At 38.8% G+C, this 12,531-nt stretch overlaps 1 protein-coding gene across 1 annotated transcript in view; it reads left to right on the top strand.

Annotated features, from left to right (window-relative positions):
- The window catches only part of Gpc3 (glypican 3), a 333,506-nt gene that overhangs the window by 283,156 nt on the left and 37,819 nt on the right, over positions 1 to 12,531 (top strand). The window contains exon 7 of the mRNA XM_052171490.1: positions 6,748 to 6,907. Coding sequence (XP_052027450.1) covers positions 6,748 to 6,907 — 160 coding nt within the window. The remainder of the gene's footprint in view (positions 1 to 6,747; positions 6,908 to 12,531) is intronic.

Raw genomic sequence — 12,531 nt, 5'->3', positions numbered from 1 at the left:
TCCAAAGCTCACACTCTTAACTGCTATGCAGCATGGCTTCCTCGGTGTATAAAGTACATATATAGCCATTAATTCTAGCCTTGTGCATTTGAGGTTCTGGCTTCATCTCAAAAGTGCAGAGTTTCCAATTGTTTCCAATTACTTGTGGCTGTGGTTTGGTGTATTTGTTCAAAGAAAGTGTGCGTGCAAAGTGGGGGTCGCATTTGAGGCCTTGGGATATACACAATGTGTAAGTCGTACTGGCATTCCAAAAGGTCCAACATTCATTGGAGTTACCACATTTGTTTCCCATTAGCTACTCACATACAAACAGTAAAGCATGTGTTTACATTACTGTGGACATGGAGAGCCATGCCCCCAAAACATTCCTTGCAGGTTGTATAAAGCTAAGCACCCAAACAATTCCAAATCAGTTTGTGTGAGCCCAGCTTAATAGCTTTAAAATGTAACCTGGATCCCTCCACTCCCCCCCCCCTCCACCAAAATGCCTAGAAGGTCTGTGAGTAGCCAAAGAGACATCAGCTAAATACCCAAACTATGTATCAAACCCCCTATTTACAGTATCTATTTTGTTGCTTATTCTTTATTATTTTGTAAATGTTAAAGAGCTTAGAGTCAAGAGAACTCTTAGCTGTGTAGCAACAGGAATGGCCTTATTGATTCCATCTTAACCGGCTGTCCAAAGCTTCTCAAAACAAACCCATTCATGATGAGATGCTTTGGTTATATGAGACACAGTAGATGGAAAGTATCCAGTGTTATTAAGAGCATAGCCTTATTGACCCTTCTTGGTTTTGTTTTGTTTTACTTTTGAAACAGGGGTCCCACTATGAAGCCTCTACTACCCTGAAACTCCCTAAGCAGACCACGAAAGCCTGTAACTCAGAGATCCAATTACCTCTCTCTCTCTCTCTCTCTCTCTCTCTCTCTTCCCCTCCCTCTCCTTCCCTCCCCTCTGCTGGGGTGCTGGAATTGAGGTGTGTACAACCACACCTAGTGTTATTGCCCTCTCTTTACTTTCCCACCCAATAGTAAAAGTCTTTCCCATCAGGTTATAATTAACACCTAGCATCTAAGAAAATGTCATAGAGGAGGAAGTTACCAGAAATCAAGGCAACTGAATTGAAAAAGGGAAACTAAACATCTCAGTTATAGATGTCTTTCCCTAACTAGTACTTCTTAGAGAGCTTGAGACTTAAGGAATTAATGATGTCTTTTTTTTTTTTTTACTAAGATCTTTATCAATCACCCAGTAACTTTGTCTTATACACTCTCTGGCTTAGAGTGCTCCCTTGATGAAGAAAATGGGAGTGGCATCCCCCCCCCCCACACACACACGCGCAAATTGGAGAACAGCATTCCAAAGGACTTTGTGACTCTGTGAGAGGACATGTACTCAGTCCTAGCTCAGTGTGAGGCTGATAAGACTCTTGCCCTTACAATCAGCACAGTAACAAGAGGCACATTGTCTGCACCATATAGACAGATCAAGAGGGGCTTCTCCCATGGGCCTCTTTGCAGCATATTTGATCTCCTTAAGAACAAGAAGTAGATTATTCTGATCTTTTTCTCTTGTCAACCAAGCATAAAAAAACGTTGAACAAATTGTATTGTCCCATAATGCAGTGCCCCTTTCAGGATGTGTGTTTAAGAATATGAAATTGATAAATTCTAGAAAGCTTATTTTCTTTCCTTCACCATGTTGCTAATTTCCTTACATAATTATGTCAGGGTTATGTTTCCTTTTATTGCATGAACCTGAGGACCTGTTTCTATGCTTTCTTTCCAATGTTTGCCTTTCTAATCAAATGAAGTCAATCACCTTTATAGAAGAGGCTTTTCATTCTCCTTAGAAGAGGATTTTTATTAACTATGAGGGCAAAAGGTCATGATGGTCATACCTCGGGGAAAAGAAAAATGTCATTGTCTTCTACTCTTTCACAAACTGGTTTGAAGAGCAGTAAGAAAGATTCCAACAAGCATAACCATGGATATCTTGATAGCACAATTCAAGTCCAAAGCCAGCTCTAGAGAGTTTCTAAGAAGCAGAGTAATACTGAGAAACCTTTATTAGAGTGCGATGTAAACCTTAAATCTCAGTTACTTAAGAAAGGGTCTTGATCCTTGAAAGGATTGATCTAGCATTGGAGGGGAATATAAGGACAGAGAAAAAGGAGGGAGGTGATTGGAGAATGGATGGAGAGAAGAAGGTTTATGGGACATATGGGGAGGGGGGATCTGGGAAAGGGGAAATCATTTAGAATGTAAACAAAGAATATAGAAAATAAAAATATTTTTAAAAAAAGAAAGAAAGTGAGACAGGAGAATATCTCTGAACTCTTAAGTGTGGGACCAGCCTGGTAACATTTTAAAACCTGACCCCTCCCAAAACCAAACAAACAAATAACAAAAGTACCTCATCTGGGGTTCACTAACATCAAGATTCTGGAAGACATGTGTTTAGAAATGCAGATATGTTTTGTCTTTGAGATATTATGAATCCAGCTTAGGACCTCACACTTACCACACTCTCTGGAACTTACCATTGAGCTATATCCCCAGCCCAGGGAGCCTCATTTCCAACCAGCATCTTAGATGACGTTTATAGAAGTTTTATTCTCACTTCCATGGTTGTCTACAGACTCAGAGTACATACTCTTTAACCTAGCAATCCTACAAAAAGAAATGATCAAAAATGTAAAGTGATATGAAAACAGTTGATGAGAATAACTGTGTGTGGAACACACACAGTTCAGACATGGCCATAATGCAAACATTCATTGCTGAAAAACAGTTAAGAAAATTTTGATAAATTCCTTAATTGCTAAGCCTTTACTATATGCACATGGGGGTGGGGGTTGGATTTAAGATTCCAATGCGGCCAGTAGTGTGATACATGGCAGAAGTCCTAGACTGAAGCAAGAAGATTATGAGATCAAGGCCAACCTGGTCTATGTAATAAGATTCTGTCTTAGAGGATAAAGAAAAAAAAGATAGGTGAAAAACATAACATGGTACTTTACACATTAAAAAAAAGATTCTAAAATAAAATCAAGGCTTATATATGGTGGCATATGCCTATAAGTCTTAGCACTCCAGAGATCGAGGTAGGAGAATCCCAAATTTGAGGCCAAATCTGGGATACATAGCAAGACCTTATGTCAAATCCAACGTATCAATATATATTTGCAATATGCTTAGCTACCTGTAACAGTAGCTCAAACAGCCAAGCAGAGGGTAGCAGCTATTGAAAATGTTGGGTCATGAATGGTCTTTCCCACTCTGCATATGTGAATCCATGTGTGGCAGATGCTTTAGGTTTAAAGCCTGGCTGTGTGGACAGTGGATGAAACGGTCAGATTTGTGTTTTAATAATATTTGACATTGCTAATCACTATTCTGAGCCGAAAGCTTATTTTTAAAAGCTGACAGGATACTATCCTGTGCAAATGACAAACAGTTCATCAACAACACTAAGCCCTTTGTGTTACCTGTGCTTATGTACTGGTCTCTCCCAGTCTTCTTTTTTATAAAGTAAATGTTAAGTCTGAAAGACATTGTAAATAGTGAGAGAACAAAAGGGCCATGTTGTGAAATGGAATTAGCCTGATTGGATTTCTCAGTGAAAATCAAAGCTGCACTAAATCCATATCCATTTATTGGCAATTCTTCCTCAGACCCATTTTCTTTCTTTCAACCCTCTTCTTCGCTCTCTTTAAAAATAATCATTTTCCTGGTTTGAATTTGTTTTGTTAGTGTGTAAGGACTAGACTCCTCAGGAGCTATCCAGGTGAAATTACCAGGAAACCTGTCACAATCACCTTTCCATGCTGGATTTGTTTAAAATAAACATAATTTAAGACCTAAAGTGCTAGCTACCTCCTCAGCAAAATTTTAAGGCCTTTTTATCAAGTCTCACTCTGTTTGAACAGGGCTATCCTATGATATTGGAGACATTTATGAAGGGTCAGAAATGGCCTCTCGAAATAAGCTACTGGTCTTAACCAAAAGTGTTTTGTCAGGGCTGGAGAGATGGCTCATTTGGTAAGCGCACTTGCTTCTTTTTCAGAGGATCCAGATCTAGTTCTCAACACCAACACAATGACTCACAACCACCATCACTCCAATTCCAGGACATCAGAAGCCATCTACTGGCTGCTGCAGGCACCTAGCATGCACGTGGCACACATGCACACATGCTTATACATAAAATAAAAATATCGTTTTTTAAAAGGGAGTTTTGCTATTCATTTATTTTCTTATCTGGTTATGGAAGTAACTTTAAGGTCTACCATGCCACTTCATTTTGCTTCTTCGGTTCCATAGCACATTTATTGAGTATCAACTCTATGCCAAATAGTCCCTTAAATGCTGTGGGTTTCAAAAACATGTAAGATGAAGACCCTAGCAACTCCAGTTTAGTAGTGGAGAAAATCATGACTATACATAAGTAATGCCAGATTACATATAGAAAGTACCATTTAGGGGGTAGAGATAAAAGAAACACTCATGTGGAATGGAGGAGGAGAATTATAATGATCATCTGCCAAGACGGCTTTATTAAGGACATGGCACTTGAACTTGGCTTGAAAACCTGGAAGCTGTTCAATAGACAGAAATGAACAACAGCTCATAGTATGTTCTCAGTTAATGTTTACTGAAGGTATTAATAAAAAGCTCAAATGTGAGATGTGCTTAAAAAAATAGCAAGTTCACTAATATAGACCTAACCACAAAATCTCCTCATGTAAGAATTTCTAATGCAAACAGTCCGTGTTATACACAAAGGATGCATTCTTGAAAATTAACACAAAATGCTTATGTCAAAAGCAATTTTCCCATATGAAATAATGGTTAAGGATAGATTGGAAGTTTGAGTTAAACTATAGTGATGCTTGTTATAACATAAACTCACCCATTCTCAGAGAATGGTCTATGGACTCTGGAAGTCCCTGAACTCTGGAGAGCCACAAGATCGAAACTATTTTGACAACAATACTAAAATTTTATTTGTTGTTTTTACTGTGTTGGTATTTGCCAAAGCACTGACTAGGGAAACTGTTGGCACCACTGTATAAATAAAAGCAGTGACACTAAAATGCAGTTGTCACCATAGTCATCATTACATATGTTGGCAGGAAAATAGGTGGCAGTCACCTAAGAGTACTGTTGCTGAAGCTGTGGAAATTACTGAATTTATTAAACCTCAATACTTAAAAGCAATTATTATTTCTTATTAGTTTGGGCTATGAGATGAAAGTACACGAAGTATTTGTGCCTCTGCTACCTGTCAGTGTGCATCTCAAGGAAATACTCTTGGGAGATCAGTGATGTAAACTAAATTTAGCCCCCTTTCATCATTTGTGTTTGTGAATTCCATAGTAGTTTGGGTTATGAAGTGGGAGGTACACAGCGTATGCTTCCACTGTACACCAGTGTACATTTCAAGGAATTCTACTTATATGTTATTGTCTTGAAAAGAAACAAAGAGAGGCTGTCAGCATGAGGAAAATAACTACTCATACTTATTGCTAAATGATAAAACTCTAGCTTTTAAGAGCAGACTAAGAGTTGGCAAGAGTGTGGGGCAGCTGGCCATACTGTACCAACAAAAGCGCAAATGGGAGTTTGCAGGTGCTCTCTCCTTTTTCTCCAGTCTGGTACTCCAAGCATGGGATGGTGGCACCCACAGTTAGGGTAGATTTTTCTACCTCTACTAACCTAAGCTAGAAAATCCTTAACAGGCATGCCCAGAGACTTTCCCTCATGCTCAGTCTCAATCTTGTCCAGCTGATGATCAAGATAAATCATCACCAACTCTCACTGAAAAGCAAAGGGTGGTACCTAGATGACCGAAAATGGGCGACAAGACAGCAATTGGAGCAGGAATTGAGGATAACAGCACAAAGCCTTAGAGAGAGATAACAAGGGAAATACAATGGACACGCATTCATCGCCAGTATGGGTCTGATAATAGAGAGACACTGGGATGATAGGAGTCCTCTAAAACTAAGCCACATGACTAAAAAGCTATGCCCCAAGATCAAAAGAAACATGTCCCTTAATGAGTATATTAACTATGATAAAGCAGAATGATTTCAAAGCACCTTACTTACTGAAACCTGCAGAAGAGAGATCTGTTTACAATTATTTTTCAACTGGTCAAAATGTGGGATTTGACAATTATACGTTATCATTTAAATGGAGTGTTATTCCTTTAAGAGACTGTTATGTCTTTATTCCATTAGAAACAGGTGTTGTTTTCATATAATGAAGGTAAATGCCATCCTAGTACACTTTCATAGGAAACTTTTTCCTGATCTTGGTGCCCTAACATACTGTACATATACTTCATCTGTCAAGGAACTTAGATACAATGTTACAGAAATGTAAAATGTGATGTATCCTCTGATTTCAGTGTGGTATAAGTAGGCTGGAAGAATAAAGAATCATGTCAAATGCTATGAAACTGTCCAGAAGTATGAAGTTCTAAAATATCTAAGCAACTTATACATAGTTAGATTTGAAGATGATTTTTTTAAATGGAGTCTTGCTATGTTACACAAACTGGTGTTGAACTCTGGACCCAAGCAATCTTCCTGCTTCAGCCTCCTTCAGAGTATGCTACTATGTCTGACCCATAGAAAACAGTTGTGAAAAGTTGTATATTTTGTGGTAACACATTCTTCTAACCTTCTCAGAAAAAAAGAAATGAGAGTTTCAATACACCTGTTAATTCTCTTCCAGCTCCTACGAACCATGTCTGTGCCCAAGGGTAAAGTTCTGGATAAAAGCCTGGATGAGGAAGGACTTGAGAGCGGAGACTGCGGTGATGATGAAGATGAGTGCATCGGGAGCTCTGGTGACGGGATGATGAAAATGAAGAACCAACTGCGCTTCCTTGCAGGTAACTGGCTGAAAATGCTGATGCTCCGTTGCTTTCTAGACCACTGCTAAAATCCATGCAGTACACAATGCCATAAACTCTCTTAGGAGAGATGATACTCTCAAAAGGTATCAACCTTTCAGGTAGGTTTTCCATCCCAATCCCTCATCTCTAACCGTGGGGAGACCAGAAAGGCAGTCTCGATTTCTTCATTTTCTAAAAGTGAATTGAGTTGATTGGTTGGTTCTGTTTTCCTATTGGAGCTGTCCTTAGGCCTTCTTGGTTATATGAAGAAATACTGTCCTTGCAATCTTGTGCAAACCTACAGTGAATCTTGGAGTTGTGGTGGGGTACAGTACTTGCATCTCCTGTGGAGGTATTAGAGTTAATCCCCAACACCATAAAACAAGGAAGTAGACCTTGTTTATGTAATGAAAGTAATGAAATAACTTTCAAGAAAGAGCTATGGGCTGAACTTTCCTTCTTCAAACAACAGGTCTATTCTTTTTTTTCCTCAAGGCAGTCTGGTACAGTTACAACATATCACTGTATTGCTACATAAAAACAATAGCAATAGAAAAGAGAAATACCAGGGATGCTGGGGTCAATCACGAAATACAAAAACAACAAATCTTATATTTGTTGTGTCTCAGTTTCTAAGTCCTTTCACGTTGGCATGCATCCTTCCATTATAAATCCTTCCTAATAAAGCTGGGCTCAGAGAAGGGATGAAATTTCTCTACATAGGAAATGGACTTTCACTACCAAGCCTTTTCCTCCTCAGCACATTGCTTCTACCTGAAACTCTATTGTCCCAGGCCTCCTGTTTCTCTCATAGCCTCATTCCCTTAACTAACTGCTATCTATCCTGATCTGGCCCTGAAAGATGTTGTCAGCAAGAGGTCTCATTTTAATCCTCTTCTTCCCTTTTCTCTAGAGAGAACACACACATCGTATTCACTCTCCCTCTTTAAATGTTTTCTTGGAATCAATTCTATTTCATTGAAATCTTGCCTCTTAACAAAATTTTATGTGTACTGTAAGCATCATTAATTAGGTCCAATTTGGCTAAGAGCAGATGTCCAGCATTTTCTATCTTGCATGCCCAAAGCACTATGCCAGTTGAACAGCACCTCTTCATTTTCCCCAGACACTCCCCAGCCCTGGAAAAGAGTATTTTCCTTTGAGGCTTCTGAGTTTCACTGCTTCATAACGCATATAAAGTAGAATTGTACAATGAATGCCCTTCTCTGATTCTCTTAATATAATGTCCTCAAGCTCCTTTCATATGGAGGGTATGGTGGCATGGTTTCCTCTTCCTCCGTTTCTTGACTTGTATTTTGTTTTTTCACTCAGCATCCTAGAATAACCTCAAATTCAAGACATACCTGAGAATAACCTTGAACTGCTGATCCTCCTACCCCCAACACCCATAGTGCAGGCATGCACCCCCACACACACACACACAACTTGTACTTTTTAATCCACCTTCCTTCTGCACACATTTCTGTTTCTATCACTGCTTCCTCTCATTCCCTCCTCCCACTCTCCTGCATAGGATATTGCAATCAAATCCTAAGTGCTCTTCAGGATTCCAGGCTAAGGCAGGAGTATTGTGAGCCTTAGGTGAACAAATTAGCAAACAGAATTACAGACCCAGGCAGAGGATTCTAACAATTCATCATGTGCAGATGACATGATTATCTTTCTGAAGCATCTTATACTCTCCCTAGCTCGGCTGCCTTCGTCCTGTCTCCATTGCTTTGAAGATAAAGCTCTGATCCTCCGCAGAATTCTAAGAGACTTGTAGTCTAGCCCTAACTAACTTTCTGGCCATATTTCCTACATTAGCCACATACACACTCTTTACTTCAGCTTTAAAAGCTGATTTGTGCCCCATGAACCCAATAAACATGCTGTGCTGGTTTCTATCTTCATACCATTGTCCATGTTTATGTCTATAAAGATAAGCCTCATTTCTTCCTTCTTAAATCATATCTGAACCCCACAGCTCATTTCATATAAGATTGGGGGACAAAAAGTTAAGTTTTGCTATAGAATGGGCATATATTCTTCTTACATGTTAGTATGACTTGAAAAAATTTCCTTAAGTTTTATCACTTCCTTTTTAATACCCCAACTCTTCACTCATCAAATGGGGATCATGCCCTAACTTCATGGGTCTATTGCAGGAACATATCAAGGGTGCAGTTGACAACATGGACCACTAGGCACCCCATAATTGTTAGCTTCCCTCCTAAAAATCTTTTAAAACCAATGGATATATGGACAATAATTCTCTGAATTATTGAAATAAGCTTTGCCAATGCTTTCGAGATATACTCTAAAGTGATTTTCCTGGTTCTATGGGGACATATTCAGGACTGATATTCAAGCAGTCTGGTTTCAAAGGCTACTATTTTACTCAAATGTTTTCTTTGCTCCTCAGGGTAACCATGAATAATATGAAAATGAGTTTTGTATTATACTATAAATTAAACATTCTTTGAAAGCCCAAACTCCAAAATACTATAAAATTCAAACCTTCTGAGAGGCAACATGATGCTAAAATTCTGTCAAATATTTAGAGACGATCAACCAGTAAAGACCGCATAAATATCCTATAATCTGAAAAAAAAAACCTGAAGCACTTTGGGTCCTAAGCCCCCAACCTGTGTTTAGCAACTCTTGTGACCATATACATTACAAAAATTTTCCAGACAACTAACCAAAATATTGATTAGTCCCAACACTGGCCCTCATCTCACAGCACTGCTCATTTCAACTCAAGATTTCCTGCCTGGAAGTCCTGTCTCTATCCACTTTTTAAAATGTTCTATAGTTCCAAGGCGACCTAACTTTTGTAGGCAATGCCTGGTGTAGACCCTTGTGAAGGACATTGTCAAATATACTTAGATCGAATCCTTGGTTTCCCATTGTTTACATGCACATTGATCTTCTCAAAGAACTTTAGTTTGTAAGGCATGGTTAACTTTAAGGGTTTTATAAACTGTAAAACACTATATAGAAGGTAGTTAATTTAATTTACAGGGAAAATGATGCCCTGTCTCTAAAGCAGTACATGTGCCTACCCTGATCAGTGATTCTACCAGCCTGTGGTTCCTTGGGTCTCCTTTAAAACACTTCTTGTGGAGAAGAAATTCATTGCCAGTCTGTCACGCTCAAGGCACAATAGCTATTTGGAACAACAGGCTATACACATTGGTTAGCTGTTATATAATTTCACCGAAAATCTGGGTGGATGCCATGTGGTCCTGGTGATTCATCTTCATCCATTTATTTAGTCAACTTGACTTGGAACATGATGTACATTTACCATTTCATTTAGTACTGCAAATTGCCTCCTCCAGAAAGCAACTTGGGAATAAAGAGCGTGGCTTAGAATCTGTTCAGTTCTCTTGCATCTTTCTTTTGTCCCTGATTAGACATTTTACATCATAACCAGTGAATGATCCTATTGGCTGGATTTCCTGGCTGGCTTCTTCCTTTCTTTTCATATACTACATAAGTCCCTTTCACTGTTTAAGAGTCAATTTCTCCATCTGTAACATAAAGACAACACCTAAACAATTCTTACAGACTTGTCTACTGCCAACAGTCTGTTACCATTTCTTTGGCTGTGGTTCCTGCCAAGATATTTACAAGAGTCTTTGGGGTATACCTTTATGCATTTCCACCGAACTAGCAGGTTCTCTGTTCTCTTCTGTGAATATTGCTCCTGTTCTAACCATTATTCTGACATTTCCCATCAGGGAACTGAGCCTTCTTACAAAGAATTGCCTGCACCTAGCCATCAGCACACTCATATAACAGGATATTACCAAGAAGATTTTATATGTGTCTAAGCTTTCTGGGGGTATATTCACTTTTAAAACTCATCCTAAATTTTGTTAAATGCTTTCTTTTCAATGCTCCTGACTTCATCCTTTCCTTCTTTTATTCCATCTTTTTCCTTTGTCTTGTAAAGATTTTATTTTGTTCAGGGATGGGTTTGTTATTGATGTTTTGATGATTTATTTGGTTTGGGAGGTTTAAGACAAAGTTTTACAGCATACCCCAGGGTAGCCTTGAACTGCCCCAAATAGACATGGACCACTAAATCCAATGTGCAGCAATTTTTATTTCTACATTTCTATTTCTTAAAAACAGAAAATTTCGGGGTTTCTACTCTTTTCTGACTAATGACTTAATTTTTTGGTGGGATGGCTATAAAACAATATTTCGCTCATAGTTACATCTTTACCCATGGCTTACCAAGAGTAGTATGTTTTCCTCTTGACGAGTGTCTTATTTATGCTGCTGTTAACAAATACTTTCGACTGAGTGATTTATAAAGAACAGCAATTAATTTCTCACAGTTCTGGCAGCTGGGAAGTCTAACATCAAAGCATCATCATCTGGCCTCTGCAAGAGTCCTTTCTTGATGTATTCTTAGATGGTGAAAGATGCAAATGCTGATTCCTCACCTGGTAGAATTGATGAAAGGGCAACAATGAGAAAGTTTAGTATTCTCCCTCCAGTCCTGTAGTAAGGGACTAATCTGCTGCATGGAAGCAGAGCTCACACATCCTTATCACCTGCCATCACCCTACTACCACTACTGCTACCTCTACCGAAAGTTTAGTATTCTCCCTCCAGTCCTGTAGTAAGGGACTAATCTGCTGCATGGAAGCAGAGCTCACACATCCTTATCACCTGCCATCACCCTACTACCACTACTGCTACCTCTACCGCTACAGCTCCCACTACTGCTGTATGGGGAATTGAGTTTCAGGGTGAATTTTGGAGGGCACATGAGCTTGTAGAAGTGGTTATAGGATTTCTCAACCATAGAACCAATAGTTCTATTGTTTCTTATATCAAATATTCTTTCTCTGCAGTTAGTTTATATTTGAAAGGTAAAATGACAACTTGAAACAAATATTGATTAGGAACTCCTTTAAAGACACTTACTTTTATTTATACTTATTTTTTTTCTTGAGATAACGCCTCATGTACCTCTCGTTGGTCTTCAACTTACTGTGTAGCCTAGAATCAGAATCTCCTTGAATTTCTGATTTTTTAATATGATAAGAACACAGTTGTGTGCCATCACAATGGGCCTCTTTTCCATGCTTTTTTTAATGATCAAGTACAACCAACAAACTTGTGGCATAATAAAGGGAAGGACATTTCAGTGATGTATTCTTCTAAACTGTCAAGTCAAATTCTCACAAATGTGAGCTGGTAAGCACTGTGTATTAAGAAATACATTGATGGGTTGGACTTGTGGAAGGGATAAAACCAGCAAAGGAACTTAATGATAGGCCTTTTATCCCAGGTGACATCTGCAGACAGAGAGCTTTTGGAGGAATGAATGGCCCGGGTTGTTGTTTTAATGGGTGACATGTTGAGTCCAGTGCTGAGCTCAAAATACATTAGAAGCAATAATATATCTATCTACACTGACCAGTTGGCAACAAATTCAGTCATAAACTACAGTAGTTTCTAAAAATGGATTCTGCAGTGAGCAACCAAGTTTGACTTCCTCTGTCCTCCTTGGGAACTTACTATATAGAGCTTTGACACTTAAGTTACAGGTTGCTTCTTGCTAAGTAATCCATGTTTGGAACTCTCAGGCAAGA

The sequence above is a fragment of the Apodemus sylvaticus genome, chromosome X (assembly GCF_947179515.1).
Source record: "Apodemus sylvaticus chromosome X, mApoSyl1.1, whole genome shotgun sequence".
Classification (NCBI taxonomy): domain Eukaryota; kingdom Metazoa; phylum Chordata; class Mammalia; order Rodentia; family Muridae; genus Apodemus; species Apodemus sylvaticus.
The sequence above is the reverse complement of the archived record's forward strand: the minus strand, read 5'-3'. Positions and strand labels throughout refer to the sequence as shown.